The sequence below is a fragment of the Aedes aegypti genome, chromosome 2 (genome assembly GCF_002204515.2).
Source record: "Aedes aegypti strain LVP_AGWG chromosome 2, AaegL5.0 Primary Assembly, whole genome shotgun sequence".
Lineage (NCBI taxonomy): Eukaryota > Metazoa > Arthropoda > Insecta > Diptera > Culicidae > Aedes > Aedes aegypti.
The window spans coordinates 396304500-396330807 of NC_035108.1; the positions used below are offsets into that span (position 1 = coordinate 396304500).

The 26308-nt window shown below is 35.7% G+C and overlaps 2 protein-coding genes across 5 annotated transcripts in view; both read left to right on the plus strand.

The window, feature by feature from the left end:
• The window catches only part of LOC5572903 (calcium uptake protein 1 homolog, mitochondrial), a 61501-nt gene extending 38318 nt beyond the window's left edge, over nucleotides 1-23183 (plus strand). The window contains exons 8-12 of one of the 3 annotated variants that reach the window (XM_021847040.1): nucleotides 15681-15841; nucleotides 15993-16234; nucleotides 16349-16566; nucleotides 16662-16812; nucleotides 22941-23183. In XM_021847040.1, the coding sequence (XP_021702732.1) occupies nucleotides 15681-15841; nucleotides 15993-16234; nucleotides 16349-16566; nucleotides 16662-16812; nucleotides 22941-22968 (800 nt within the window). In that variant the 3' untranslated portion in view covers nucleotides 22969-23183. Of the gene's footprint in view, nucleotides 1-15680; nucleotides 15842-15992; nucleotides 16235-16348; nucleotides 16567-16661; nucleotides 17181-22940 lie in introns of those variants that run through there. The other 2 variants (XM_001660592.2, XM_001660593.2) reach the window with 2 other exon arrangements.
• On the plus strand, nucleotides 16682-24846 carry LOC5572901 (protein cornichon homolog 4). Of its 2 annotated transcripts, XM_021847047.1 has the most exons (4): nucleotides 16682-16812; nucleotides 24006-24115; nucleotides 24216-24538; nucleotides 24606-24846. In XM_021847047.1, the coding sequence occupies exons 2-4, from the start codon at nucleotides 24041-24043 to the stop codon at nucleotides 24676-24678; spliced, it is 471 nt and encodes a 156-aa protein (XP_021702739.1). In that variant the 5' UTR covers nucleotides 16682-16812; nucleotides 24006-24040; the 3' UTR covers nucleotides 24679-24846. The 2 variants fall into 2 exon arrangements, with proteins under 2 accessions (XP_021702739.1, XP_001660639.1); XM_001660589.2 differs by lacking the exon at nucleotides 16682-16812 and having other exon boundaries at nucleotides 23486-24115.
• The last annotated feature ends 1462 nt before the right edge of the window (nucleotides 24847-26308 follow it).

Genomic DNA, 26308 nt, shown 5'->3' on the forward strand with positions numbered 1-26308 from the left:
TATAGGACATGGGTAGAGGAAAATCAGGCATGAGCGAGGATATTTTATGCTCTCACTTGGCTCCCCAATCCCTCGTAAGGGTGGTCCAAGAAATACTTTTAATCACATCCATGCTTCAAAAGTAGCTTGTCAAAGCAAATGGAAAAATATCATTATTGTACCATTTTTCAAACCAGACAAAAATTCTGATGAGACCTCTAATCTTCGACAAATTAGCTTACTTTCCTCTATCAATAAACTTTTTCAAAAAGTTATTCACAACAGCATAATGATTCACATAAACGGAAATTCAATTTTTGCCAAAGAGTTCTGATTCTAATATAGATCAAAACACTCATCAACTTTTACGTGTAACGAATTTGCTCCGTTTCAACTTGTAATATTCCCATATAAACAAAGGCTCTTTATTTGAAACCTTCATGTCATGTCTACTTGTTCTGATGATGGGAAGCGTTCCAACAAATTGGTCAGATGAAGTTAAGTACCTATTTAGAAGGCTTGCTAGATAAAAAAAAGAAAAGTTGAATACCTAAATATAGTTGTGTGTTGCCGAACTGCTATTGACGTTTTTTATATTTTCATACTTTTTTATAGTGAACAACAAGAAGTGAATAATTTTGACCAAAATAAGTTCATCTGACCATTGTGCACAACCCAAGAATTAAAGAAAGAAGCCATAGTAGGCAAGAAAGCATTCTGTCTGTCAGTGTGCTGTCTCCTCTCTCTCAGGTTTTACCAAGTTAGGAAGAAAGAGTTGCTTAACACAAAAAACATAGGTATAATACATTAATGTAATGTTTGAAATGTTACTTATAGAACCGTAGCCCACATTATAAACTTTTGCATGAACGATAGATTCAACGAAGTCAAAATAGACCACCCTAATGGCAACACACCAGTACTCTTTGGGTTGGTTTACTTGGCATCGTGCACTATCAGCCAGCCAGGACTCTTATGGGGAGCGAAGGTATACTATACTATACACATTCCGTGGCTTGGGCTGGAGTGTTACGAATATGGGTGATAAAACAGCACGCCGAATGACGCCTTCTCTCTGGGGGGCTGTTTGCGTTCTTGCACGCTCTCACTGTGCTCACCGAACGGGAGAAAATGCACAGGGAAAAGTGCGAAAAGGAGTTTTCCCAGCACACCAACACATGCGCGTGCGGTGATAAAGATTGTACTAGATTGGGGATAGTGGGAATTGTGAAAATTCTGACTGCTGTTTCTGGAAATGTTATTAGGTTTACAGTCAAACTCGAAATATAAGTAAAGAAAAAAAAATGGAACCATTGGATTCCATATAAAGTTGTATTCTTTGACAGATACGTGTAGTTTGACCTCGAGTGTAAGGTCTTCTTCAGTGTCGTGTACTAGACTCGACACTAGTTAGAAACAAATGATCTAGAACATTTACTATTCCACTAAAGGTCGAAGAATTATTATAAATCCTGAGGATGTAAGATTGGTTCCACTTCATTCTATTTGCATCGTTAAACGGTGTACAAACAATCTTCTGTTGCTACAGTTTGTTAGTTTGTATCTAAAGCTTGATCGGCTGCATTGGTGCAGTGTTTATATTATTTGCATTTATACCACTCGGTTTTTTAGTGGAAGTGTGAGATCCATCAAACTGCTTTTAAGTTGAAAAATTGAAACGAAAAGAAGCTGTTATACATTGTACAAAGGTAGACATAACCTTTTGCATAAAGGTTTTTTAAGTACAAAACGTATATAGGTGACTTCTGCTCTCTACTATCTACTAACTACTGTCTACTGAAAATAGAGGTTTAAAACAATATTTCACCAATATCTGAACCCCAATGATTAACCCATTCTCACGCCTCAGATGAGTCATTCAATGTCATGTATACAATGTATCTCTAAAACTACATGACAATGGTGCCTTAGAACGATTAAAATGAGTTTTATTTCAATTGACGAACATTGACATTCGGCTAAGTATTTGGCGCATCTATAATAAAAATGTATAGTTTTCAATCCTTTTCCGACTAGAAACCGGTCGTCAATCATCTGAAATATTTTTTTCAGCAAGACTGTTTGATATCTGGCCGAATGCTCGGCTTCGAAACGGGTATTGCGTTTTCATCAGGGGAAATTATTTATTCGTTTTTCTGTCTAGTTTTTGGTCTAACTTGAACTGTCTACAGTGAAACCTCCATGTTCCATGACTCGATATGGACTCATGGAACCATACTAGATACAAAATTTCATGGTTACTATGATGGTCCCTTGAAACAGCTTCCCAAAGGATTGCTATTCTAGTACTTGATATTTTCATGAGTCGATGGTCCCTTCAATATCGACTCATGAGAATTCCACTTTTGAATGTGTAGTTCATTCCTCCACGAGCATGAGCATATGGTTCCAAAATTTTCAAAATTGGTTAGAAAATAATGAAATTATGGTGACTTCACTGAAGGCAATATTTTATAACTTGAAAACTCATAATCAAGACGCTTGCGCCACCTCTATAGCTTAATATTTTTAGCTCAAACTTTGAGGTTTCTTTTTATAATTCATAAGAGCACACGAATTTTGGTTTTGAGAACTTTTGAAAAAATAAGCCGCATTCTAATGAGCTTTGATTACCGTACAAATCGTAGTTGCTACTTCGTGATTGACCAGAATAATCGAAATTATACAAGGAACTAACAGATGTAGCTTGGGAGTACCATATTATCTTCAGGAATCTTTGAGGAATCGGAAATTAGTAATGTCAAATACGGCGCCGAACGCATCCTTACGGTCATCGGGAAAGGGAAGGAATGTTAGTGTGTCATCCATTGTTACTAAAGACCGAGTATACCTCTTCATCTTCATGGTTGTCACGGGAAGGAGTTTTGTTAGTGGGAGGGCTTAAAAGCTACATGATCAGGAATCACCTTGGTAAATGATGCGATTCATGTAACTTCTGTTAAAAAAAAAATTCTATCAATGAGTCGATATCTTAAACATCGAACTATTCAAAGGTTTGAAACTCGGAATTTTGTAAAACATTAATAAGCGCTTAGGGATGGTACACAAATTATGTCACGCTAAATTTCGACTTTTTCGACACTCTTCCCCTTAACACGCTTTTTGTATGAGTTCTCTAAAAATTTGGTAAGTTTTGTCACACTGTGCCTGACCCCTTATGTCAACACTTAAAGTGACGAATCATCCATAGATTGTTCATCAAATACATAAATAATACATGTCATGATACAAATGTTCTATTAGTAGCATGAAACGAGCTCACAGGTTGGTAATCCATCCTCTGCTGAACAGTCACAATCTCAGTGTTTTTCGTAGACATTTGTAAAAGTGTAAAAACATTTCTGGCGTAAGTTCTGTAAGATGCAGGAACTTATGAAACGATTTTTGGCTGAATTTTCTGACCTATTTCGGCATGACAAAATTTTGGCGAAAACCAGAATCAATATCTGACAGATTTGCTGAATAAATTACTAGTGATCTTCTGCACTAATCTGCGGCTAATGAAAGAACCTTTACCTGCCTTCTGAAAGAATCTCATCAAACTCGTCCGGAAGATAAGGCAGAGATGGTTAGGAATGACAACCGAAAAAAAATAAACAATTGGTCAGAAAGTGGTCTAGGGCATCAAAAGCTAATTTTGCAAGAAATCATTTCAGAAATTTCATTGGAAATTCCAACAATTAAACTAAACATTTTTTCCATTGGTTAAGCCAACTATTTCAATACAAAAAATCACAATGAAACAAATTCTATAATGAATGCTCGAACATTGTTGGACAATAATAATTATTCAACCTTTTGTCTTTTCGACCTTTTGTCTTTTCGACCTTTTGTCTTTTCGACCTTTTGTCTTTCGACCTTCTGTCCTTTCGACCTTTTGTCATAGATTCGACGTTCAGTCGAAATGTAGATATGTTAAGTACGCATGGAATCATTTTCCAATTACAGTCAACTTTCGTTCGTTGCACTAAACCCGTGGGCCACCTAGTGGAAGACTTTCACTAATCGGGCTAAGTTTGGAGCTGTCAAACAACTGATTACAATAAAAATTCAGGGCTACCAACATTGACAAATTGCGGTTTATGTCGGAAAGTGACGTTTGCCTTCGTTTCATGTGGGCTGTAGCCCGCTTAACGGGAGCCCAATTAAAATGAAGTATAATTAAACGTAGTGCAATGAACGAAATTCGACACAGCCATTCCATGAAAAACCGATCTAGTGGGTCACCGAATTCCGTGAAAATTTGCTATTTTGTTCCTTATCCGAAATAAGGATACACGTATTTTTGGATTTTTTAATTAGGGTGACCATTTCCAAAATAGGGTAACCAGAAAAATCGCGATTTTGCAAAATTTTTATTTTTAAAATATTTATAACTTTTGAACCGTTCGACCGATTTTCAATCTTTTTGGATGAAATGAAGGCTAGAGATTTTGACTTTTCAGGAAAAATATAAAATTTCACAAAAATTGTGTTTTTTACATGGAAAAACTCAATAGTTTCCGTTTTTTTGTGTTTTGAAGGCCTCGGGACCAAAGGGGCTATTGCTGTTCTAATTTTTTCTTGAAAGTTCAGAAAATTTTACGTTTATTGTCAAATTTTCAGCGATGTATGTTTTTTAGTTTTTGAGATATATTTTTTTGAAAATAAAAAATCAGTCATTTTTCATCGGCACACACTGTAGATCTCAGCGCATTAAATTTTTAATGTTTAAAGAAAATCATAACTTTTGAACATCTCAACGGATTTCCAATCTTTTTTTATGGAATGAAATCTTAAGATTTCAACTTTTCAGAAAAAATAGAAAAAAATAGAAAACTTTGAAAAGTTATTTTTTTTCCATTGAAATATATGAAATTTTCTAAAAAAAACTAAAATTTTTTATGTTTTTTCACGTTTAAACATATTTTTATCAGATTTTTCAATTTTGTCTGAAAAGTTGAAATTTTAAGCTTTCATTCCATAAAAAAAGATTGGAAATCGGTTAAGCTGTTCAAAAGTTATGATTTTTTTAAATAAAAAATCTAATGCGCTGAGACCTACAGTGTGTGCCCATCCCCGACATAGTCACTTATGACGTATAAAGTTATAGTGACGACTTCCTTCGGAAGGGAATTAAAGCCGTTGGTCCCGAGATGAACTAGCCCAGGGCTAAAAATCTCGTTAATAAAGTCAAACCAACCAACCAATAGCCTCTTTGGTCCCGAGGCCTTCAAAACACAAAAAAACGGAAACTATTGAGTTTTTTTTATGTAAAAAACACAATTTTTGTGAAATTTTATATTTTTCCTGAAAAGTCAAAATCCTTAGCCTTCATTTTGTCTAAAAAGATTGAAAATCGGTCAAACGGTTCATAAGTTATATTTTTTTCAATAATAAAAATTTTGCAAAATCGCGATTTTTGTGGTCACCCAATTCGGAAATGGTCACCCTAATGAAAAAATCCAAAAATACGTGTATCCTTATTTCGGATAAGGAACAAAATAGCAAATTTTCACGGAATTCGGTGACCCACTAGATCGGTTTTCCATGGAATGGCTGTATAACAACATTCATCTAATTTGGTTTGTCTAGACTTCGTCAAAAATCATTTGCGTTCTGGAGCTAATTTTCATGTGGAAGAGAGGGTTTAATTTTACAGAAGTTTGCCACAAATTTAGCTTGAGTTTCTAAATATTTTTTTCTAGTTTTTGAATTTTGAATTAGGTTAGATGTACCAATAGTGGAGGTGCTAAGCACGATTGAACTTCATTTAACTGCCTAAATTCAAGAAGCGCAATTAAAGTAAATTTTGATGTTGTAACGGGAAGTAACGACCATTGACTTAATGAGAAAAATGATTTCATCGCAATAATCTACGGCATGTCAGTGAAAAATAATACCTCCACTATTGGTACACTGTTCCTTTAGTTGCGGTATATTTTTAATTTGTGTTCCTATAGTATCCGTTACTATAGGAACACTTTACCGCAACTATTGGTACAAGTTAGACAAGTTTCAGCAATTTTAGTGATATTTCATCAGTTTTAAAGCAATTTGAACGCTCTTTTCAACTATTCCGTGTATCAACAAGCCAATACGTCAATTGGCAGTGTCGGTTCTGTGGCTAATGTAATAAAATCAGTGAAAACGGCACTACCGCAACTATAGGAACACCCACAACTAAGGGAACACTTATCCTACGCCAGAATTTTTTTTTTCAGATTGTTCTGAAATTTATCTACGATTTTTCAATCCGTCGCAATGTTGTCTATCTACAATCGAAAATTTTCCCTTTATTCATTGCACATAGTTGTTCAAAATTATGCTAAAAATTATATCACGAGTTTGTTTTCCAGAGTTCATGTTTTTGAACTTGAATAAGCTAATTCTGACTTACTGTAAAATTTGTCAAGATTCTAATAATAACCATATTTCCTATACCATTACATTTTTATCACAATCAAATTGTATAAAGTGAACGTCAATTTTGAGTTCACTAATTACAATTTATAAAATTGAACCTCGCTTTTATTCGTCATAACCAAGCTTATATTTGTCTCGTAAAAATAAGAAGTGAAATCTCCAATGCGCCATATTTTTGTCTATTTATGGCAAACTATTTAAGGTTTTGAAGTCACTTCTAGGTCACGTTTTGGTCACTATTTGGCCTTTTTTTATATATATTTTTGGTCAGTAAAGTCACTATTATATTGCTGTCTGACCGCTACCAGCCCAGTATTTTCGGCAGTGTTGTTATCTTTGTCATAGGGAGTTTTTGTCTGCCAGATATTTGTCTAATATCCGTCAGTTAGATGGACTTTATACAAATTTTAAGCTCAACAGGTTTGAGAAAACCTCCCATGACGAGGAGAATACAACTGTCGAAACTAAGTCATTCTGTTTTAAATATAAATTTTCCCCATTAAATATAGGAATCTGTATACAGTTACTTGTGGTTTATTTGTATGCAGTGATAAATTCAATAAGCATCGGATATGGTATAAAACAACTACATTTTTTCCAAAGTTATTTTAGTCGCAAATTAGTTTAAATAGGGTAACAATCCATTTTTTATTTTCGATCTAAGTATCATTTTTTGCTATCTAAAATCGATCTAAACACGTTTTAAACAATGATTTATATTTAATAGCAAATTTATGAATTTTGGTTTTTGATTTTTCTATTGTTCATTTTTGAACATCCCTATACTTTTTCGTTTTTTCTTGAAGCCTCTTCTAAATACCGATTTTCGACGGTACTTTTAAAAATATAAAATTTCTATAAAAAAATTTTCTGGAACATATTTTGCTTTCCGTGTAACTAACGAAAAAATCGATTTGAAATTATTCCAATTGCACCAGGCGTCTGTGATTGCAGAAAAATGTGAAATGTACAAATTTTTGGATTACACATTAAATTAGACCCAGACATATATAGGTTATAAAGTAATACCATTTTTCAAACATTTTTCAAAAATACAACAATATTTCAAAAGTCGTGTAAAACTTTCCTTATATGCGTGTTATGGCCCAAGGTTTAAGCCAAAAATAAAATCAAATAAATACACAAAATTCCAAAAGATACCCCGTCTAAAGGCGGGGTTGAGTATTAGAGGGTAAACTCATCAAACATAAGTTTACATATTTAGCCCAACAAATTATTCTCAGCATATAAATATGATATAATCAAAGCATTTCTAGAAATTTTCAGCTATAATAATATCATTAGAATCAAGTTGGGGAAAGGTTTCTGTTAAGATTTCTAGCTCCAATCAAAATCAATGCTTTAAATATTATGGTACCGTAAACCGGAATGCTTTAAATATTTTAAGGCTGTTTGGACACGTCAGGAGTTAATCATCAATGTTAACTTCCTTTTCCCGATCAGCCTAGATAGCCGCGTAGTGTCGGTAGCGGTTGTTTCAACTGGCTAAGAATTAACACTACGGACTGCCTGTTCCGGTGGTAAAAGTCCACCTCACAGGTGACCCCTAATTCATACGGCTTTAAGCTTACCGTGCCTAAGAATGAATGGTTAGGGGGGTCTAAATAAAACCTAACCGCAAACGGAGCCTGTGGAGTTCCAGGGCGCCCTCTACAGTATTATGCCTTTCCTGTGCTACCCGGAGCAATGGTGCAGGTGACCTTGTGTTTCTCCGAGATAATCGGCTGCCCTTCTTCAGTCTCAAGCCTGAGGCTAAATAAGTGTGGGATTATTAATACTTTGTAATTTAGTTTAAATTTTCACCTATATGGTTTCGCATTATGCGTTTTATGCAGTGTATTCTGTGCTTTTCGCCTTTGGCGACTTTTAAGAGATACCGATCTGGTTTTTGTTCGCTGCTGATCTTTTTCGTTCTGAGATTGCGAAAAGCTTAATCCTGCCTAGTTTGGGTAGTGGCTACGGCTAGGATAGCTTAGTTAGATCAATCTCCAGCATAAAATGTCAGCAACGATAAATCTTTGTAGACTCATGCAAATGGTACAGCTACAGTGGCGCTAGTTCAAAAAGCTTACTTTTGTGAACTTTTATCTAGGTAACCTAGTGGACCCAGTTTTTGCTACTTTCAGAAACATGAAATGGCATACTCGCGTGCGATGTCTTGTGCATGCGTGCTCGTAAATAGCGCTGACGTCGTTACACTCATTTCTGAGTTTACAACCAGAGATGTATGTGCTGTCACAATTGATATTTCTGTATGTGACCTCAATAGAAAATACGTCTTTCGTTTTGTGGTGTATTTACCACATGATGAACCATCCCCAATGGATGATTTCAAACGAGTTGTCGTTCACTGCCTATGAAAAGGCCTTCTGCTGATTGTGGGCAGTGATGCTGATATTCATCACATCATCTGGAGCAGCTCAGATATCAATTTGAGAAGCTCCAGTCTGATGGAATGCTTAAGTAGTTCAAATATTGGATTACTTATTGTAGGAAATCGCCTACATCTCTATATGAACATAAGAATGTAAATTCGCAGACTTTGCATTTGTTATACTTCACAAACTGTGAATTGGTTGTGATCAAATTCCATGGATTTTCTCCGTCCATTGGAAATCCTAGTGATTTGGATGTTTCCACTTCCGGTGAATTGGGACACAATTGTCCTTGCTTCGAGTGATCTCAAAATCGCTTGTCACTTTGCTTATAGGAAATGTTCCTCACAACTCCCTTCGCGGGACGAGTGGACGTCTGTACATTACTGAGCCACCCCAAAGGTGGCTAAGTATTTAACAAATCTGTCAAAGCAGAATTGCAGTCGCTTGGTTACAACCTTAACTGGCCACTGCTGACTCAACTATCACATGGCAAATATTCAGTGTGTTGATACATTTGTGTGTGATAGTTGTGATTCCGATTATGGAACTTCTTATCACCTGATATGTAACTGTCAAGTTCTCGCGTAATTGCGATTCCAATTACTTGGTAAACACTTATTAAGCGAAACTGATTTCAGTTACCTGAATCTTCAGGACCTTCTGTTATTCTTAACCCGTTGTGGTAATGAGCTATAGGCTCTCTTTACGCTCATGCGTTTTGCAGTGCCCTTTTTAGGGCGCTGTTCGAACCCATTGTGGTATGGAGCTACATGCTCTTAATTCGCTTATGCGATTTTCCCTCTTCAAGGGACCCCACTCCTTTTTCCTCCCATCTTTCCCTTCCCTTTCCTCTCCCATCGGGTAGATGATGAAATAGGCTCAAATATGGCGATGGCACAAATCTCCCAAATGGCGGGGAACGTGCCTCTGGAGCCGGCCTTCTGATACCTGATACCTGATAGCCCAACAAATTATTCTCAGCATATAAATATGATATAATCAAAGCATTTCTAGAAATTTTCAGCTATAATAATATCATTAGAATCAAGTTGGGGAAAGGTTTCTGTTAAGATTTCTAGCTCCAATCAAAATCAATGCTTTAAATATTATGGTACCGTAAACCGGAGTTTTTTTGATACTGCAGAACCTATAACATGCTAATCAAAATCATATAATTTCTTTTAATCAGTTAAGCAAAACGAATGCAATAGTAAACAGTATTTGTATGATACTTTATAACAGAGCTATAAACCTAGCTAACCTTCATGAGTCAGTATTGAAGGAACTAACTTATCAAATTATAGATCTAACATACATGAGCAATGAATTAATAAATAATCCCAGCCGAGCACGTGAATTTTTTTCATAATTTCACCTATAATTTGTCCATCTTTACCACGCGTAATGAGTTAATTAATTTAATAACCATGCGGATTGGATTACCAAACAGCTCAATATAAGCGTCAATTTTTTTTTTATAAAACATGGAAACAAATTTTGTTGATGATTGGTTGATGAATTAGGTACTTGTATCATTCTACCCGGTGACCCTCCTCGTGATCATTTTTTATTGAAACATTTTCAATGCATGAATGACGCTTCTCAATCTTATAGTGTATGTAGATCTTCTGAAACTAAGAGTTTTGCTCACGCTCAAATTTTTTAACTTTTCAAAACGATGATTTGCATGATTGTTGATAACCCTACAGAATATTTATGCCTCAATGAGTATTAGCGTGGGATACGACTATGTACGCTTCTCAGCTTAGTGTTCTCAGTTGTTAACTGAGAGTTTTCTTTGCCAAATTTGCCATTTTCGTAAATCGTGTGGCTCGATGATACTCTCTGCCAAGGGAAGTCAAGGAAATTTGATATTCAAATTACAAACGTTCTACAATATTTTGAATTGATATTATGCGTTTCATTAACACTCAAAGCCCCGGGACAGACCTTTTATTTAAAATCGACTGGTACTCAGAAACAAATAAGTTTAATGATATTATTCACTATAATCGATGGGATGAGTTAAACTTCCTATGACGGGTTTTCAAACCGAAAGTGCGGATCGCACAGTGGCGCATGGCCGGACAAAACCTCAAAAATTCATGTTCTCAAAATCGTTGTTAATATTTTCTATAGACTTCTATACTATTGAGTGACGATTTCTCAAAATTTGAGATCGGTCTGCTTTGTTTACGATTTTTGACAGCATCGTAAGTGTGCGAAAGTTAGCCTAATTAGACTGCTTAAAATTTACCAAGGTTTACCAAGCAAACTTCAAACAGCTGTATTTCAACGATGTCATAACCGATTTAAGCTTAATAGGCTTCATTTGAAAGCGTTGTCTTAATCCTTTGGTTTGGCTATAATAACATAAATTTCAACACCTTAAGTTGTTAGTTGTAGCAAAAAATGTTTTTTGCAATCCTCTAAAATTTTGATAATTTTCAAAACTTCGCCCGTTTTATGTGAAGTGTTTCGAGAAAATGAGTCACTCACTATGAAGCAGCAAATCATCCATACTTTCTAAAGTGCAATAATTTGTCTTGCCCCAAGAGATAAAATTACATTTTCATTTTTCATTATAATTTACCTATTCCATCATTCAAATCTGTATAATGTGTCATAACTCGTTTGAAACTATTACGAAATTACTACAATGAACTTGAATATGTATCTCTAGTTTAGGTTTATACACAAATTTCTGCATTACAACTATTTTTTGCAAGAATAGCCTTTTTATTCGATTGGATGACAAAACTTAATTTGCACAAATTTCACAAAAAAAAAAATCAAATTTTCAATTTGGCAGTTATTTCGAATGGGATGATATCATGTATCCAAGATAGTTATTAGATTACCAGTATCAAGTAATTTGGGACATATTTGAGGTTTTGTCCGACCTTTGTATAAAGGCCCGCCATGGTGGATCGCCTGTATGGATACTTCCAGATGACCATGCACGCCAAAGTACTCTTAAATCTGGACTCCAATATACATGTTTTTAAATCAACCAATTGGCGTAGACAAAGGGGGGCACGTGCCACCCAAACTCCAAATCAAAAAATTGTTTATATCCAGTTTTAATCACTTCACTGCGCAACACTTGCACTATTGGCTTAAAAACAATTTATAAAAATTATTAATCAGAATATTTTGGTGCCAGAATAACTCTATTGGCGCCAACATAATTTATAACTATTATAAATCAGTCCATTTTGGTGACAGAGCATTCACTATGTACGCCATAGTACTTTTAAATCTGGACTCCAACATGCATTTTTGTGTAAATCAACCAGGCTCACACAATCCGATCTTTACCTGATCAACTTGACGAAAACTCAGTATAGACAAGAAGCATGTTTCAGCAGCTACGCTGAGGTTCTTTCATAAACTTTAAGCAGTTGTGTGTATGATCTTACCTATTACATATGTTTCTCACCCGATTCACCGGAAGTGTCCTCAGAATCCATTCATTGTCTGGTCATCTGGCCGAAGTATCAATTCATGCAAAAGCATGTATTTACGACAACGCAAAGGTTATTTCATGAAGTTTGAGCAGTCGCATTCCAAGTTTTGCGTTTTATCTATATTTGTCTCTTGGTTCATCGGAAATGACCCTACAACCCTGATTTGGCCATATGGTAAAATTTACAATATTGAGAGTTGATGTCTTGCATTGGGTTTCTGAGATGATTTCATAGCGTTCAAGTAGTCACACCGGGACGAGCAAAATGGTCGGGAAATGGACACACTAGTTTCTTGGAATTGGCTCCTACCCGGAAAGTTCTTCCGGAACCAGCTTTCGGCTTTCGGCTTTCGCCCTGTTCAAGATAATAAAAATGTATGTTGTATTCTTATATTGATCTCTAATTTAAAGTTAAAAAAAAAACTAAAACCTATCGTTGAATATTGGTTTCGCTACTAAAGATGTAAAAAAGTGACTTGGGAACACTTATTTCCAGTTGTAAACCATGTCCACATCTGAACTTCAGGTTTGAAAACCCCTTTCACAGGAAGTCCATCCGCATTTCATTAAACTTATTTGTTTCTGAACACTATTCGATTGAAAATAAAAGGGTTGTCCTGGGGCTTTGAGGGTTTATTTTACAACAAATTCAGTATGGCTTGTTGAAAATGTCTCTTTACATTTAGCTCAAACTATTTAATTTTTAATACTTGGGTACAACTATATCCCAGGCAAGGGGTCATGCACAAATTACGTCACGCTCCAAGGGGGAGGGGGTCGAGCCAAGCGTGACAAGCCTTACAAAATTTTCGGAGGACTCATACAAAAAGTGTGACAAAGGGGGGGGGGAGGTGGTCGAAAAAGTTGAAATTTAGCGTGACATAATTTGTGTACCATCCCCAACCAGAAATCGCATGAACGTTCACGTTGCAACTCGTTTATTCATACTAATTACATCAAACCCGCAAAACACCGTGGATAAACTCGTCAGATTGATGAGTTTCATCGCATAAAACACTTCTTTTCTGAGTTCATTTGTGCATTTTGTTTCGTCTCGTACACTCGCATAAAGTAAGTCGGATCAATCCATAGCAGCTGTCAAATCAACATTTGTTATCATAAGTTAAGTCGCATAAGATCACAGGTTAGTTCGGTAGAATATTTATACACTCGCATTGTATGTTATTATTCATCACATAATATATGCACGCATATCGCCTCCACTTTTCTACGTAGAAGGCCTTTTCGCGACATCTCATAAGTGAAATTTTGCACATATAAAGCCTCCAGGTGATTTCGATGTACGTACATTTTGGTTATCTGGGATTGCAACATTTTCTTGAAGTTAAATTGCTTATATTTTACATTCTGCTTGTCAATTAACAGCTTTATAACAATATAATCGTTCTCAAACTTGTTCACATATACTATAGCCACTTATTGCAATCAACACTCTTATCCCGACTAAACTTCCTAGCTAGTTACACTTGTTTTGTATTATAAGGCGCGCAATGCTTCTGCCATGCGATTTTTTGGCACCAAGCCCACAACAACCACCTCTCAACCCCACTTCATGCACCTCCATTGCAAACTGGAAGCAAAACAAGCATATTTGATTGAAAACAAGCAACAGGATCGTGTATCTACCAGCACGTTTCCCCTTTCGTTATCTCCCCATTAGGCATAGGAGACTTATGTCCTCCCCAATGTCAGCACGAGTCATTGCACTTCGGCCCCATTTCCGTCGTCGTTCAAAATTTGCCGTTTTGCCGCTCGGCAATGTTGTTGTTGAATCGCAGAACCGTGTTCTATCGATTCAATGCCGTTCCTGTCAGTCATCGAGCATTTCATAATTAAACGTAAATCCGGTTGTAAATGCAATTTGCTCGTCGTAATTGAATCGCATTCGCGTGGCAGAGGAAAATTGCGATGTGGATGTTGTTGAGGCCTTCTTCAGGTGCGATGATGCAGTGTTTCCTTCTCCATTGCCACCCACCGATGGCGTTTCACTGAGTTTGGTATGGGGTTGATGAAGTCTTCGGAGCGTGATCTAATCAAACACGAAAGATTTATCAAGGGAGCATGTTTCTGCACTGGATGTGAATGCCAGATAGATATGTGTTGCGTTATTTCAGCCAGATTGATATGAAGGTTCAAATAATTTGCATTACTTTGGAGCTGTCCTAGGAGCAGTTCATAAAGTGCGTTGCCTTTTTGAGAGAAAAAATCGGACAAAATAATATTGTATGTAAATTTTTAAAACTTTACGCGGAGAATTACAATTACCACGAGAAGAAAGAAAGAGAATTCCGAACATCCTAGAATAGGATCAGTGATTTGTGGACGACCCATTAGACAACGGAAGTAACATGCTTCGTTCACGATTCTGAAACGGCTGCTACACTTCCTGTAACATCGTCATTATGAAGGCCCGGTCGGTTGCTAGACGGATATACATCCCTACGGTACACCCTTGAAGAGTAGCAACAGCTTCCGGTTGCACTCAAACCAAGATATTTTTCGATACCGAGGATTCATGGCTCGCAGGGGAACATTAAATACATCATTTGCACACTTTCCCGTTCAAATGCTTTCTGGTTTGTACTTTTGCCTTGATTCCTTGTTATCCCAAAGTTTTAAATTTTCAACATCCTTTCTAAGTATAGGTCACGTGAGAAATATCGAAAATAGATTTTCTATTCCTGCACACTATTATTCTATTTTTATTGCTATTCGGGATAGTGTATATGTTGCGGAACGTCATACTGATACTCACACTTGCCTTCCTTGTCGGTACGGCAAAGATTTAGTATAAGAACTACATATAATGTATATGACACTGCATGGAATGGCTAAAAATAGCAATGAAAAGAGCATTTCATCATGCCTTAAATATATACCAGCATCAGTCCACCTGTATAACTGTTAGTTACCTGGAGCATCGTTGCACATTTTTGTTACATTTCCTTTTAGTGTTGTGCATCATGAAGCTGAGTTGATATTTCCAGTGCCGCAAACAACTGGGAGTGATGCTGGTATTTGCTGTGCGAAACATGCTATTTAAGGTGAAATCTTTGTTTTGGAAGATGTTTAAAGGGACTGTGATAAATCAAACAATCTAATAAACATTTTTATTGTAAATCAACATATAATATTGCTGATTTTCCGTAAGAAAAAATATGTTTTTTGAAATTTCATTTCATTTTCAAAAATTTGAAAACATTTTTTCATTCAATTGTCTGTTCATTAAGCAGAGAAACGATGTATAGTTTCCCCCTTTTTGGGATTGAATTATGGGATTCATGAATGTTATTAAAAAAACTTAAAGGTTCATAGAGAATGTATGGCAATACAAACACTTGTAACAATACTATGTTCTAATATTCAACACTTTCTGTACGTTCTAGCTTCCCGCCGTCATTTCGAAATTGCCTTCCGAATGTTTGACCTCAACGGCGATGGAGACGTTGACAGCGAGGAATTCGAGAAGGTAGCCAACCTGATTCGCCAACAGACGAGTATTGGAAATCGACACCGAGATCATGCCAATACGGGAAATACTTTCAAGGTAATGTTCGCTTAAGATTATTATAAACCACGGTTATGTTAGAATTGAGTTGAAACAGCTTGGAATTTAATACTTCAAAGGTATAGCAATGAACGACAGTGAAATCGATCTATCTCAAAATATGAGGAATAAATGTCCAAACTTGTTTCAGGGTGTAAACTCGGCACTAACGACTTACTTTTTCGGTCCTAAAAACGACGAAAAGTTAACCATCGAGAAGTTCTTGGACTTTCAACAGCAGCTGCAACGGGAAATATTAACCCTAGAGTTTATGCGTAAGAACCCGGACGAAAACGGTAACATAAGCGAAGCGGATTTCGCTGAATTAATGCTTGCTTACGCTGGTTATCCACAGAAAAAGAAAATTAAGAAGATCAAGCGTGTAAAGAAAAGGTAGGATGCGTGAGCTTCGTATAGAGGAATTAGTGATCTATAGTAGTGCGTAGATAGATTTGTTAATGTTATTTTCGTTTCTTGTTTCGAATTTGCCGTTCCTAATCGGTAAAGGTTCCGTGACCACGGCGCTGGTGTGTCCAAGGAAGATTATCTAAATTTCTTCCACTTTTTGAACAACATTAACGACGTCGATACTGCTCTAACGTTCTACCACATTGCCGGTGCGTCCATTGATCAGGCCACCCTCAAACACGTGGCCAAGACGGTAGCAATGGTAGAGCTGACCGATCACGTCATTGACGTTGTGTTTACAATTTTCGACGAAAACAGTAAGTATCCTGGATATTTTTGTTGGATTAGTCGCCTACCTTGCTCTTTTGAATACCATAATGCTCAATGTGTTGTATTCATTTATTTGAAATAGTGGACGGTCAGCTGAGCAACCGGGAGTTCGTGGCGGTAATGAAGAATCGGTTGCTTCGGGGTCTCGAAAAACCAAAAGATACCGGGTTTGTCAAGTTGATGCACTCGATTCTCAAATGTGCCAAGGATACCAAACCCGTCCTGCTGGATTTGTAAGTATAGCAACCGGTGTAGGAAACGCTTCTTTGTACGTGCTCAAGGGGTCAAACTGCGTCTCTAACCGTGGAAGAAGGAATCGTATGATGCTAGCACGAACTCTGACATAACTTGTTTGTTCTTGTAATGCGGAAATTAAAAATAGCACAATCTATGCTTCGGTATCTATGCTAATGTTATGAACAATCTTCCTGCCTTCTCGATATCTAAAAATTTCATTAAATATTGTATGTGTCCAAAGACAGTTATGTTTCGTTGCGTTTCTTCTCAATAGTTTAACTATCGCTCTCTAAAGCATTTTCACTTAATGTTACCAATTATCTTTAAAACCTTGTAAATTTGTATTAAATGTTCGTTTTTCATATTTGTGGGGTTGGTTGCTTATTGATCCGAAAGGCCGTACTGTAAAGCACACATTTTATGTTCATTTTCGTTGCCAATTTGCTTTCGTTTATGGAAATAAAATATATTTCTAATACTTGTATGATTTAGTCCTTTTCGACGTTAGCGCTGAGATAATAACTGACAAACGATTCACTGGATAAACTGATTTAACTCATAGTAGTGCCAAATTTGTTAGCAAAATAACGTAGCAGTGTACAGTTAAAGAGTTTTACTTAAGTTATGTAAATTTATTTACATCGCATTTAGATATTTTTATGACAAAAAAATGCACTCATAGGATTTTATGTATTATTCTGCAAGATTAGATTTATTTGTACCATACTATAGAAGAAATACTCTGCAATGTTATAGCTTTCTTCATTTGCAGCAAAGCATAGGTATTTCACTCAAATGTATAAACACTAGAAACCATGCAACAGATATGCCACGCACACAGTAGCTTATAATATATAAAAGTTTGTAGCCTTGCATGTCCGTTGTAATAGATTATTCGATAGTAAGAAACTTTTCACGATTAATAAAAGTTCTCCGTTACAGTTTCAGTCCGACAAGTAAAAATTGACTGAATCTAAAAATATGTTCTTTGGTTTTTAGGCATACTTACCAAAATTTACCTTGATAAGTGAGATATGTGCCACAGAAGTCCAACTATGCTTCAAAACAACATTTGATGAAAGTGATTTTTTTGTTCCAATATTCTCATCGTTTTACTGATCATCAATCAAGAAGATAAAACACTCGTACATATCATCCAATCGTTTTTGGTTAAGTATGTGGCAGTGACTAAGTCTTATAATGTGGCATTAAAAGAGTGCGGATCTTGTAGAATATTTGAAGTTTTAACTTTTATTTTATCTTTATCAGAGTGATTTTCAGCCTGGTTCATCTCAGCGATTTCTGAAACTTAGCCGCATTTGAAAGAAAGAAAAACAGAGTAAAATGCTTTTGTTACAATTGTCTAATGCGACATCTTCAGCGAAAGCGTTTTAATGTTTTTAAATATTTTTTTACAAACCGGTGTGTTTTAATGACAATGTCGTAAATACTACAATTGTCAATTGTACAGTAGGTATGGTATCGGTCATATCGACTTTTGGTATACCGAATCATGGTATCGTGTGTCAATAAATAATTATGCTCGATAAATTCGGTATTATTTTTATAAAAAAGCTATAGAAAATAATTAGGAATTCCTGTAGGGAATTCTCCTGTAGATTTCATCGAGGATCCTTTCAAAAATTTTCGTATTAAACTAAACAGTTCGAAGATTTGATATCATTAATTACCAAAGATTCTTGTTATGTAATTTTAGGGATTTCTTTGAACTGGATACTTTAATATTTTTTCCAGGGATTCGCCCTGGAATACCTGCAAGGATTCCTTCATGAATTCATCCAGGATTTTGTTGCTTGAATTCCTGCTGATTTTCTTTTCTTTTAATAAGAATTCTTTATGAGTGGCACCAGGGATATTTCAAAAATATCTCGAAGTATTTGGCCTGGTATTTTTTAGAGAATTCTGTCAGCCATTTCTCTAGAGATCCAATTATGAATTCGTTTAAGTATTTCTACCGAGATTTCTCTAGTAAATGTTTTATTAATGGTATTAACAACTCAGAAATGATTCCACCAAGAATTTCTCTAATGCTGGCTCCGAGTATTTCTACAGAGACTTCTTTACTGATTTCTCAAAGGATTCATAGAGGGAATTTCTCCAAAAATTGTTTTTTCTTTCAAAATTTCTCAAGTAGTTTCGAAAAGGATTTCCTTCAAAACTCTTCCAAGTAGGCCCAGGAACTTCTACTAAGGAATACCAATTGAGAATTAGTTCAGTGTTTTCTGCATCTATTTTCATAGATATTACTAAGAGTTCCGCTGGACGCTTCTTCATAGATGCCCTCAACAATTTCCATTTGAATTCTTCAAGAAATACTTGCACAAATTGTCCGGGATTTCTTCATGAATTTTCCAAAATACCTTCTTAAATTACTCCAGGAGTTCTTTAAAGAGTATTTCCAACGATATCTTTAGAAAACAATCCTAAATTCTGGATTCTTTTCTAAAAAGATCGCTGGAAGAATTGTTCTAAGTATTTTTTCGAAAAGTTATGCAAGGATTTCCCCAAGAATCTGCAAGAATATCTCCAACCATTTATCAAAGAACAATAAGAAAAATTGTTTCTGGGATTACTTCATATGTTCCTCTAGAAAAATTACTCCGATGAAACCTTCCAAAATTAATCCTTGTATTGCTTCAGCTCTCCAGTAATTCTGCCAAGAGTTTTTCAACGGTTTCATTAGGAATTTCTCATAAGATTCCTCAAAATATCACTTTGATATGTGATACCTTCAACAAAGTATTCGTCAAAAAATTTCTTCTTCTTTGGCTTGCATAAGTTATCCATCTAGAATCACGAAAAACCCTTCAAAGATTATTATTGAATTTTCAACGATTTGCTATACTGATTTCTTTTCTTGCAGATATCTCTAAGAACAGCCGGTAGCTTCTCAAGGAAGCTTCAAGATGAGTTTTTGAAGAAGTTTGTTCAGAATTGTTTCCAGGATCCCTGCATCTATTTCTTCAGAGAATTCCCTTTAAATGGGTTAGAAAAATATCTCCTATGCTACCGCATGTTAAATTGGCCAAAAAAAAATTTCCAATCCACTCTCCCATCATGTACTACTCTACATGCTTCTTCTTTTGGCATTCACGTCATCACTGGAACAAAGCCCGCTTCTCAGCATAGTGTACAATGAGCACTTTCACAGTTATTAACTGAGTGCTTTCTTTTCCAAAGTTGCCAATTCCGCGTTCGTATATCGTGTGGCAGGTACGATGATATTCTATGCCCAAGGAAGTCAAGAAAAATTTCTATTACGAAAAGAACCCAGACACCTTCAGCATGACTTAGCCGCGGACTCTAACCACTCGGCTAAGGAAGGTCTAACTACTCTACATTATATCTTTTGAAGATGCCTGAAAGAACTTGTTTTAGGACTTCTATAAAAGTGTGTCTGAGTATTACTTCATTTCAATAAATTTATTTGGGAATTACATCGGGAATGCTTCCGGAGATGGCCTGTGTGTTCCTTCAGAGATCGTTTCAAACATATATCTCTAGGTTTCACCACGAGTTTCTCTAGGGTATGCTTATATTAGTGTTTTTACAAGGATTCCGAAAGGCATCCATGATAGCAGTTTAAGTACTCTTAGAACACTAAGCTGAGAAAAGGAGACGTAGGGTACAAGCACCGTTTTTGGCCAGCCTAAGAGAAAATGTTAATAAAGAATATGGGAAGCCCTATTTATACTACAAATATGTCAAGTGCAAGCTTTCAATCCATATTATGTGTGAAAAATATCGGAATTGAGCTAAAACCATTTTTTCGCTTTGAAAATCTCGTTGGTCAATATACGTCACAAGATCCAGATTCGGCCACAGATTTAAATTCGGTTCCTGAATTGACCAGTTGATTTCTTATGAGAGTGGTGGCTAAATTAGGAGTACCCTGGCCAAATTAGGTGTATGGGAATTAAAATTATAAAGAAAATGAATTGTTTTTCTTTTGTTTTGAATCAATTCGGACGAGTAATTGAATGTAGCTCTATCAAGTGAATGTGATCTACCGAAAACAAAATGTTTCATGCTGATTGACTATGTAAATCGGTGTATTACGGTTCTTTAGAAAATTTTCCGGTCTACGGTAGCCGCAGAGTTCTACCGCAGCTGTCAAAGTTCTACAGCAGGCTTCGAAATCATTCTATCATTGAAGCAAATATTTCAATCATAGTATGCTTGAAAGAGATAACGCTATAAAAACAGTAACAAACAACAATCATCAAGACGCTATCCAAAGTATCATTGAAGCCTACTGATAATTTACCAGTGGGAATCAGTGATGTGACAGCTGCGCTAGCTTCTCGTTGAACCTTAAAACGGAAAGTTTTCCCTAAAATTGCAATATAATCCACTATGGCCATAATTGGCGTATGGCCAAAACCGGTGTTTCTACCCTAATAGCTAAAAAAATAATTTAAAGATTTGTAAAATCTGTAGATGTCTCTCACGAACATAACATAAAATACTGTATAATATACAGTACTGGACAGAATGAAGTACGCATTGCCCGTTTTCATAAAAAAGGCAGGCTTGGTGGTTTGGTTCTCGGCTTCCTGTTGTTTTGATTGAGCTGAAATTTTCACCGCAGCTCAGAAGTAACATAAATTGCACTTATTTAAAAAATCATAATATTTGAAACACAGTTCGACTTATTAAAAATTTGCAAAAAAATACATTTTTTTTTTTAAGACAGCTTTGAACACAATCAGTTTGACAGGAAAAAAAAGTTCATCAGTACCGTGAAAATCTTGAGTGAAACATGGTTTAAAATACAGTACTGACCCGATTTTGTCAGCCCCCGATTTTTTCTGCCCCCGATTTTGTCACCCATTTTAAATTTGTCAAAAAATTGTTTTCGTCATGTTTTACCACGTTTAAATTCAAATTGATGATGATATTTGATGTCATGCACGCATGGGCGTAGCCATAGGGAACAATGGCATGCCTTTCATTAAATGTTAAAAATCGATATTACCAATTTAAGGGAGGGGGAGCCTCTGATAAAAAAACTGGCTACGCCCATGTCCATCGCCCTCTTAAAAATCCATGTAACCATGTAACACGTCAAAATTTGAAAAACAGGAACAAAATAAAATGACCCGATTTTGTCAGGTTCCCCATTTTGTCAGCCTAAAATTCAAAGAGAGGCTGACAAAATTAACCATGTATGAAATTCTTACAAATATTGTATAATCTAGTGCCCACATCGAAAATGTAAGGTTTTTATACAGTAATTGTACTGGAATCTTACATTTTCCATAAGTTAACCTTACATTTTCTGGTTATGTTACGATATTAGACAATTTTTGTATTAGATCTTGTTTTGCGTGAGGGAAGAAAATGGTGATATGTGTATTCGCCAATGTCATCATATCATTCGACTTTGATAATTAAATCTTTGATTTTTAAATCTCTTCCTCGCGAAAATGTTATCGGGCACTATGTGTTAGCAGTGTGACTAATTCTGAATTACAATCAATTTGTCATACTAGCTGATGCAATATTCTATTAAGGTTTTAGTTTTACCAAAATTTTGACAATAGACAGCCTTTGACAGTCATTATGACGTAGAAGCAGAAGCGGTACAATGCCGTTTCGGGTTTATCATGTGTGTTATTTGAAATTTTCTGATTCATACAAATTGCAGTATCTAGTAAACATCATGAAGAACACCTTAGCATGGAAAAAATCAATTAATTATGTTGATAAGAATTGGGAAGGATGTTAAATGTGATTGGAAAAGGGCGTGATATAACCATCATGGTATTATGCTATTCGATTTACAACTAACAGGTTATGGAAAGTGTCGTTTGTATTGCTGTGTGCGTTTGAAATGCAAATATCAAAAGCGTGAACACCAAATGCGGTAAGATTTTCAACAAGGAAGGCGAAGTCAAAATTTGATTTTCTTTGCTAGGTTGGCGGTGATAAGCATCATGGTTGCTAAGTATCCTTTGGTTACTTTGTGTTACCGCATTTGAAGCTCAGTTAGACTGGATGTGCACGTCAAACGCAAACAGCAATATGTTTATATGTATTGTATTTGAAGCTTTTAAGTTTAATTTATTTTCTTTATTTCTTTCATTTTATTTAATTTCAGCCATCGTCCGAGAAAATACTATGCGTAAATTGTAGAAAAAAAACTCACTAATTTGTGAACGTCCTTTATTTTGGCTGCGAAACCTTATTATTTAAAAAAAAGTCGCTTGTATGTGAATACTATTTTCGAGAGCTTTATTTTTGAACAGTATGTTACTTCGAAAGATAGTTTGTGAGCACTGCAAATACGATTGAGTGCTAAAAATATTATATTATGTATCATATTGCTAAAATATAATTTATATTTTCCAGTTACACTATTTTTCATCACTCTTGTGTAGTTCTTAGTTATGGGGGCCCAGATAGCCGTAGCGGTAAACGCGCAGCTATTCAGCAAGACCAAGCTGAGGGTCGTGGGTTCGAATCCCACCGGTCGAGGATCTTTTCGGGTTGGAAATTTTCTCGACTTCCCAGGGCATAGAGTATCTTCGTACCTGCCACACGATATACGCATGCAAAAATGGTCATTGGCATAGTAAGCTCTCAGTTAATAACTGTGGAAGTGCTCATAAGAACACTATGCTGAGAAGCAGGCTCTGTCCCAGTGGGGACGTAACGCCAGAAAGAAGAAGTGTAGTTCTACACCACATTCTATTTATTTTAACATTTAGTATATCGACAACGTAACACATCGATATTATTGTAATTGCAGTTCATTTGTTATACTGTCATAAAACTATTTACTATACATCTACGATACTATTTATTTTACAACTTATGAATTAATTTTCTTTCATAATAAGTTTTATTTTAAATGCATCACAATGTGCCAATGTGTTAGATTATACCTGAATAATAGACAAGGCTTTTTTAACCGGTCGATTCAAATCTCTACTCCGCAACGAGGGAAAACCATTCAGCAAATAGTCCACGGCAAACACGCGCATGCTCAAGAAAACCACTACATCTTCATGGAATGCTTTCACTGGCACAGTTATTGTTTATGCACCCGTCAAACCCGGCCTCAATAAAAACAAAATCTATTTTGGTGTCAGATGAGAAAAATTGTAGACTGGAAGTGAAAATGCTAATTATCCGAATGTGGTGATTTTAATTTCCCAATTAGGAATTGTACTGAACGTTCAAACAACCTAGAACAAAATGCTTCCTGAAACACTCGTGTTCGGAATAGCACTGCTGATAACCGGTGTCATACTGTTTTTGCTGATCTATTTCGTATCCTTTTCCAAGATTAATAATTGAGATAATGCTCTATTCATCTAGGTTTCATCAATGAAAGTTTGTTTTTTCCTTAACCCATTTACGTTCTGTTTAGGTAATTATCCTTTCCGACCTGGAGTGTGACTATCTCAATGCTCAACAGTGCTGTTCCAAGCTGAATTTTTGGGTTGTGCCAAAGCTGTCGGCACACTGCTTTCTGGCGTTTATTCTGTTAATGAATGGAAGTTGGTTTCTGTTTATAGCCAATCTGCCGATGATCGGATGGCAAGTGTACGATCTTGTCAAGGTTCCTTCGGGCAATCTGGGAATCTTCGATCCGGCTGAAATTCACAACCGCGGTATGGTGAAGAAGCACATGCGGGACACCATGATTGGGTTGGGATTTTACATGATAATTTTCTTCGTGTATCTGTACTGGTATGAATACATAGAATCGATTGATTTTCCAGTAAAATGATCTGAAGATTGTATTTTTCTATTTCAGTATGATTATTGCAATGTTAAAAGGCGACCCCATCAAGCGACATGAAGAGGAGGAGATAATTACAGATTTCTAGCCCATGATGAACGATCTGAGTCCGATGACTCGAAAGCGATTTAGGCTATAGTCGTTTGTGGTTCTTCCTGCTAGTACTTCATCACCTAATATTTATTTTACTTCGTTTCTGTATACGTCTAATACTCTTCGATTTGTTTATAAGCATAATAATATCGGTAAACTAATACAGTAGGAAAATAGTAAATTAATTTCCAATATCAAGACAAACCAAAGTAAAATAAAAAAATAAATATGACCACCAGTGGTTAAAAAATGTCTATGCTGTGATATTTTTGTTTTGAATGAATGATCCTTAAAATTTTAACTTAATCATATTTTAACATAAGAGAACACATAAAAAATCTATTATTTTCAATAATGGTTTCTAAGAACGATCATGATTTTGCAATATTAAGAAAACCGCAAATTTAAGAAAACAGTCTATAACTAGAAGACCTAAATGTCGATAGCTACAAGTTCTTTTCGAGTTCCAGTTTCGATATCGAGTTTCGATATCGATTATTTTCTAAATTTTTAAAGATTTCTCAAGCCGGTAAATTTATAATTAAAACGATATTGGTTTTATGCGATCTTGTCACTCATTTATACTTTATGATATCAATATTTTTGTAGCGTAAAAATAATATGAAAATATAAATACCAATTTAGACGTTATAACGGTTTTTCATTAAAAATGGCAGTTTTCTCAGTCGCATAGCAAAACAACTTTTTTTTTTCAACGAATTTAGTTTTTTTCATTAAAACATGTTTACTTCAAGAAAAACCCTCAATGAATATTGGATCAGCCGTACGACGCAACTTAGTCGTAATGCTCTCACAAGAGCGTTGGACGGCACTAACGTCCATCTTCCGGATACAATTCCGGATCCTCGTCAACTGCTTCGTATCCTTCGCCCGCCAATTAATTTTGTACTCTAGGGCACTGAGGCAGCCAAACAATCCTCAATGGGACGGCACTGAGGTAAGTTCGCCGGTTAAGTTTAGGCCAGAAACATATGTTTACACAATTTTTGAATGCTTTTCATTGGTTTACGGCCAAAAACCTTTTTTTTTTTTCTTATTTTTGAGATTTTGTCACACCCCTTGGTGTAAACTCAAATTTTGAGTGTGTTTTGTTTCCCGTGTCCCTTCCGAAATGTCAAATAGGTACAACCCCAGTGCTAAAAAGATGAGCCCCTGTGGCGTTTTTGGCGACTCAGTGAATGTCAAACATGATCTAAAGTGTCAAGGTTCAGATTTGAACCTATTTTTAAAATTAAATTATTTGAACAGGAAAAATTGCTAAGTGGTAGATCATGGTCTTTCGTCTTATGAAATTAAAACAAGATTTCATTAAAAATTTTAGGACCCTATTATTAAAATTTTTACATTATTGAATGATTTTACTTCAGTACTAGTATTTCATTGCCAATTCAATACATGTACAACATTTACAGGAGTAATTAGTTTTACTTAGTCTGCAAAATGTTGATCAAAAATCAGTTTCAAACCGTTTTGTCTCAAATTCAGAACAGACTCATATTCCAAACATTCGGTTTTTGTATGGCCAAAAGTTTCGCTGGAATATGTCACCAAATAACCAGTAAATGGCAGTCACTTTCAATTCAATTTTAACGTATTCCAATCTA